At 35.3% G+C, this 6,942-nt stretch overlaps 1 protein-coding gene across 1 annotated transcript; it reads right to left on the bottom strand.

Moving 5' to 3' along the window:
- Positions 1 to 3,639: 3,639 nt before the first annotated feature.
- LOC145130167 (uncharacterized) lies at positions 3,640 to 4,676 on the bottom strand. The gene is made up of 3 exons (XM_079065009.1): positions 4,515 to 4,676; positions 4,410 to 4,463; positions 3,640 to 4,290 (listed from the first exon to the last, which is right to left on the bottom strand). Exons 1-3 carry the CDS (start codon positions 4,674 to 4,676, stop codon positions 3,640 to 3,642), a joined length of 867 nt encoding a protein of 288 aa, XP_078921135.1.
- Between the last annotated feature and the right edge of the window lie 2,266 nt (positions 4,677 to 6,942).

Genomic DNA, 6,942 nt, shown 5'->3' with positions numbered 1-6,942 from the left:
ACAAACACCATTTACAACTTTTATAAATTCAAACATCCTTTACCATTTTTGTTTTGTGATAACATAAATCCAAACACTTTTTATATCTACAACACCAAACAAACATAAACAATATTTATATAGAGTTGTAATTTTTAAATAAAAATTAATATTGTAAAGTATAATATAAAACTTAAATAAACATTGTTAATACAATAACCAACTTTGAGCTATCTATATTTTTTGAGCAAATATATATCCAACCTAAAGTTCATTTCGGATATATAAAATAATATGATTGAGGTAAATGGAAGAAACATTTTACATTACCTATTTTTAGGTTGATCTTCATAAACTATGCTTCTTCGAATGTGACTTGAACGATTAATCAAAATTGTCTTCAAAACATTACAAATTTGATTATATGAAATTGACAAAAAAAAAAAAAAACATGAGCGCAAAGCATTAGCAACATTTCATGAACACATTGCATAAACACTTAGGGCAAAGTCTTTTAACAAACCAAGATGGATATATAAATAAATGCTTGAGGTAAATGGAAAAATGTTTTACATTACCTGTTTTTAGGTTGATCTTCGTAAACTATGCTTCTTCAAATTTAGGTTGAATGATTAATCAAAATTGCCTTCCAAAACATTACAATTTTGATTATATGAAATATACCAAAGAAAAACATGAACACAAAACGTTAGCAACATTTCATAAACACATTGCTTAAACACTTAGGGCAAGAAACCTTTTAAGAAACTAAGAACTAAAGAGAAAATTTAGAATCTAAAGTCACTTGCAATAGTTTATATAACATGTTTGATGTTAAAGCAATTAATAATAGTTATTAAAAGACAATGAAAAGTCATTAGAAAATATAAAAAGATATGGGGGGTTTCAAATCAATGTGGAGCTTGGAAATATGTCTCTATTATAATATAGTATAGACAAGTTAATTAATTACCAAAATAATTTATAATTAATTTATTAATTCCTTAATAAATTAACAACTTATTTTCTCCATTTCCTTAATGTTATTTGTGTCATGAGGTCAACTCAAAAAGACTCTGTTATTATTTAGAAATATTACCAGCTAGTTAATGACCTTGAACACTATTTTCAACAGTCTCCCACTTGGACAAGTCATTAGCTTTATAAGGTCTTAATACTTCTCAAATAACTAATAGAGAGTTAGTCATCCAATGCAACTGTCAAACACTTGATCTTAATTAAGTTTATCCCTTAGACAAGTGATTAGGTATTCCTTTCTTCTAGATATTTGTATGAACTTGGGACATGGATAATGGGTCAATCTCTGAGTTCAAAATTTTGTTTATCGATAAAGAATTCTGACAATTTCATCTGACTTCTAAATCGAACAAATCAATTAATCGGGACCTGGCTAGGCATATGTCAGTACTAAATCATCAGGGGCCCAAGGATATTTCTTCTACTATTAAGGCAGAAGGAACAAATAAAATTTGACTATATAGTTTTTATCTACTAGTCTAATCATACATGGACATACCCTTTATGACTACTAGTTATATAGCATTGGAGTACACCAATGCATAACAGATTTCATAAGCAAAACCCAATATGCATCTTTTTTTGAAGAATAAAAGATATTATCTTCTTAGAATTACTCATCACAAGATCCATGAAGTAATCTCTAAGTGCATGTTGTTCCAATACTCAAAAGCTACATTTCAAGTACTCATGCAGTGTTATCGTAATGTCCAATCTCGTATGATCCAATTAACTAACACTCATGGCAATCTTAAATTCCAATACTCACTCGCGAGAGTACGATTGACTGTGGAGTTTTGAACATAACTAAATATTCTAGAAGTGGAGGTTTAAAACATGCAAAAGGGAAACATAGTAATGAATAACACAACTTTAATAGCAACAAATGCTCTTTATTAAGCCTCAACGAAATAAAATCAAAATGGTTACAATTCATATTGTTATATGTTTCTAAAATAAATCAAACAAACACAAGTAGTTAAGCCAATTCATTTGTATATCTAATGTCTCAAGACTTTGTCTAAGTAACATAATTGGTTGGTGACATTGACTTGGTGAATGGATCGGCAAAATTATCTTTCAGTGTGATCCTATTGACTATGATGTCTTCATATCTGAACAAAATGTGTTGATATTTATTGAGTATATGACATGTGAGCTTGTGTGACTTGTGATCTATGCTTGAGGTAAGCTCACCCTTATTGTCACAATAACTTCCATAAGGACCATCAATGATTGAATCTCAACAATGATGCCATTATTGAATTTCTTTCAATCACATAGTTTCGTTTGCATTCTGACAAGGTGCAATATATTCTAAGTTTCAATCTTAAATCCACTATGGTGTATTAGTGGTTGTCGAGGCCAACAAAATAAATACCATTAATATTGTACACAAAATAGCGTATAATGGCAAAGGGATCGTATATTCAATTTTATAACTCTATGAAAGACTCTTTGTTCAAGAACTTATGAAACAAAAACATTGTTTCGCGTTCCGATCTAGCCCACAAGACATAAGAAAGTGTTCCTCGGTTAGAATATTCCTTACTCCCCACAACTTCCATCATAGGCGGATTCAATCTTCGTTGTGCATCTTGGCTTGTCTTGCATTCATCATCCATCAAAATTTTATGCATACAAGTGGAGGGGCTCAATCCTTTAATATCTGCAATCGTCCAACCCATGAACTCTTTGTGTTCCTTCAACACTTTGAGGAGTTTCCCTTCTTCATATTTCGGTAAGTGAGTAGAAATGATAACCGAAAGAGTCTCATTCTTTCCCAAATAAGCATATTTCAAGTGTTGAGGTAGGATTCCAATTCCGGTGGTTGAACGAGGGAAGTTTGTAACTTTGTGTGAGTTTGAGGCAACTTAATTTTCTTGACATCGAATTGTGTAGTTTTCTTGACCTCCAAATTGTTAAACAACTTTTCAACTTCTGAACCTAGAGAATAGAGCTTAAATTTCTTGGCTAGCTTCCCGCAATCGAACCCTTTTCTTAGAATCATCTCCAACACGTCACCATTTTTCAAATCAAACAACCGTTGGGTTAGTGGTTCAACAACACCAACAAAATATAAAGACGAGACATCACTAGGATATATCATAGCATCATAATATTAAAGCTTATTGTTTCACCATCAAATTCCATTGTTAAGTTACCCACATGCACATCAATCTTTGTCCTAGCCGTTTTCAAAAACGGTCTTCCAAGCAAGATTAGAGCCGATTTGGAGGACACTTATTCCTCTAAATCAATCACATAGAAATCAGTCGGAAATACTAATTGATTCACTTGCACCAAAACATCTTCTAAGACACCTCTAGTAAAAACACTTGATTTATCCGCAAGTGAAATTATGACACCCGTTTCATTTAAAGGACCAACATTTAGCGATTCATATACCAAATAGGGCATGACAGTAATGAAAGCCCCAATATCAAGCATGGCACTACTAAAAGTAACATCCCCTATTTTGCAAGGAATCTTCTGGGGTCTTTGCATTTAGGTGGAAGTTTTCTTTGTAAAATCGCGAATGCATTTTCGTTCATTGAAATCTTTTTATTCCCTTTCATTTTTCTTTTGCTTGTGCAAAGTTCTTTCAAAACTTTTGTATATCTAGGGATTTTGTTTGATTGCATCAAGCAAATGAATGTTTACCTCCACCTGTCGGAAGGTGTCCAAGATCTCTTTCTCATCTGCATACTTCTTTGAAGTTACAAGTCGGGAGGGAAATGGTGGTTGAGTGGCTATTGGAGTCACTAGAGGGGTAGTCTTTTTTGGTACTCCGGTTTGTGCATCATTCTTGACAATAGGATCTTCAATAGGAGTGATCTCTATTTCTTCCTCATCTTCCGTTGACTTGTTCTTTAAGCCACTCTCTCCGGTTTGTTTACCACTTCTCAAGGTTACCACATTGACATTTGGGTTCTTTTCGGTCTGAGAAGGTAGTTTGCCACAGGATTCCAACTTGCTTAAGGATGTAACTATATCTCCCACTTGCGCTTCAAGGTTGGAAATATTACTTTTTGTCTCTTTTTTTAATTGTTGGGTGCTAGTGGCGAGAGACTTGACAATATATTCAAGAGACATTCCAGAGCTAATAGTTTGGGATTGAGGAGGTTGTCGGTGATGATGTGGAGGGTGTGGTTTGGGTTGATAATGGGGTTGTGGATGTGGGTAATGAGGTTGTTGTGGGTAAGAAGGTCTAACCAATGCATTTTGAGGCAATGTTCTTGATTTTAGCTCATGTTGGGATTTGGCTTCCAACTTGAATTGTAGGCATTTTGGTAACCGGATGGTTTGTTATGGTAGTTTTGGAATTCTCCTGTGGCATTTACATGTTCCGCATCTTCTTGAAGAATAGGACACATATCTGTGGGATGTACCATTGTTGCATATATTCCACAAACCATCACTTGTGGATTTTGTCCCATGGCTAGCTTTTAGACAACAAATTTTAAATCTTTAAGTTGAGATTCGAGGCTTGATACCACCATTTCATTGACTTTTTGATGTGTGTCCCTCTTCATGTCTTGGCGGGGACCAAAGTGTTGGGAATTGGCGGCTATGGTGTTGAAGAGTTGTCTTGTTTGTTGAGGAGTTTTGCTAAAGACATCTCCACCACTTGAGGCATCAACAAGTCTTCTCTCCATTGGTAATAATCCCTCATAAAAGTGTGGAATGAGGAGTTGTTCCGGAATTTGGTATTGTGGGCAACTAGAACACAAGTTGTTGAATCTCTCCCAATAGTTATGGAAAGTCTCATTTTGACCTTGGCGTATTCCACAAATCTCATTTCTAAGTCTTGAGACTCTTGAGGCGGGATAGAACTTATCAAGGAAAGATCTTGCCATATCGATCCATTAGTTAACTGACCCCGATGAAAGATAAAATAACCAATCTTTTGCTCTATCGGCCAATGAAAAAGGGAATGCCCTTAATTTGATTTGGTCATCGGTTGACCCTTGTGGCTTCATGTTAGTGCAAATTATGTGGAACATCTTCAAGTGCTTGTGTGGGTCTTCATTTTCCAATCCACAAAAATTTGGAAGGTGATGAACTAGGTTTGACTTCAATTCCGAACCTCCTTCCAAAACGAGGTAATTGATACCGGTTGGAGTTTGTGTGACATCGGTTGTAACATCCCCAAAATCTCGGCCAGAAAAGACCGGTTATATTTATGCTTTTTAAACATTTTCAGAGTAAATTCTTTTGATTTAAAAGAGTTGCGGAATTTGTTACCAAAACAAAATATGATAAAATAAAGTTTATCAAAGCATTTCATCAAGAGATGCATTTTCGTTATATAACAATATTTGGGATGTCATGTTCTGATAAACATATCAAAAGCATAAACAACAAAAGAAAGACCATGCAACAGTTACATATAACATCTGGTCTAATAAACAAATAGCTTGATGATTCATCCATCTTATGCCCTCGCGCCACTACCTGTATTACAAATAAACTGAGTGGGTCAGGCTTGGGAGCCTGGTGAGCATATAGGGTTTTCAACCCGTAATAAATAATTATATTTAATTTCACCAACCAACAATAACCCGATTACCCATTCCCGTTATCCTCACTTTACATCCCTAAAATAACATCTATCTCAAGGGACCTAATCTAGGATTTTTCATCGGGACGGACATTACCGCAAGGGGGTTTCCTTAGCAATAGATGTCCTAAAGGCAACCATGAGGGGGATAGAGTACACCGGTGAACACATCGTTCACAACACCTACAGGTTATGAGCCTGCTAGTGTTCCACTAGACTGTCTAGAATGAGTCCGTGGTCGTCATCCATACTCCGCTAGATGACTAGATCAACAACGACATCGAGGCCTCTCATCTGTTTATCACACATCAACTATCTACCCATGTTCTACCCAACATATTAGTAGATAAAAATATATATTTTTATACATAGTTTAAAACCTGTATAGCATGTTCATTCAATACATATTCCACATAACATATGAGGCACACACATATAACACGTATTTCATAGAGAAGAAATTATATCTATGAGATAGAAGAAAGTGAATATTCATTCACACATATAACAACAAAATATACACATAACACGCATTTTGTATAAGATACTTCATAATTATGCGTTAGAAGAAAGTAACTACACACTCACTTGATAAGGTGATGATTCTGCCCTTGAACAGCGCTTTGTTATCTCAAAAACAATTATCCCTCGATAAAACAACGAGTTTTTCTTAAAACCGGGCTTCTTGCGGGCAGAGCTTCAGCTTGAATGGATAGAGAGAGTATAGAGAGTGAAAGAATGGGTTGAAGGTGTGAAGAATGAGGCAGCCCCGAGCCTCAATTTATAGTGCTCTGGGTGCTCCACTAGTGCTCCACTAATTGCTTAGTGCTCCACTACTTTCATTTAGACTATGTCGGCTAATTCTCGACCGATCTTAAATTTAACAGTAAGAGGAGATTAGACTGCTAAATGACTGCGAAGAATTCGCAACTCCTTCATACAGACTCCGTTTTCGTCTGTATTTTTACCATTGAGTTCCTATTAATGAGATCTTCAACTCTCATTTAGGTCGCGTAAGCCAAAAACCGCTCGAACTAAAATTCGAGTTTCGGGCTGTACACTGCTAAGCCGAAACTTTGAAAAATCATAACTTCCTCATACGAAGTCAGATTTGGGCGTTCTTTTTATGGATTTTCTTGGTTTAACATATAATACAACTTTGGTTTAGATCACTAAGGCTAAAAGTTGCTCCATCGTAAATTCGCTATTTACGCTTCCCGGTGCCGTGCCGGTTCCGTCGCGAAACTTCGACGGGTCATAACTTTTTCGTTATAAATCGGATTTCGGCGTTCTTTATATTTTCGGAAACCTCGTTTCAACTACTTCAACATCATCCATAGATATCGGCTTTATCTAATATT

This window comes from Lactuca virosa, chromosome 8, assembly GCF_052849685.1.
Source record: "Lactuca virosa cultivar CGN04683 chromosome 8, Lactuca_virosa_CGN04683_v6, whole genome shotgun sequence".
NCBI classification, from domain to species: Eukaryota; Viridiplantae; Streptophyta; class Magnoliopsida; order Asterales; family Asteraceae; genus Lactuca; species Lactuca virosa.
The sequence above is the reverse complement of the archived record's forward strand: the minus strand, read 5'-3'. Positions and strand labels throughout refer to the sequence as shown.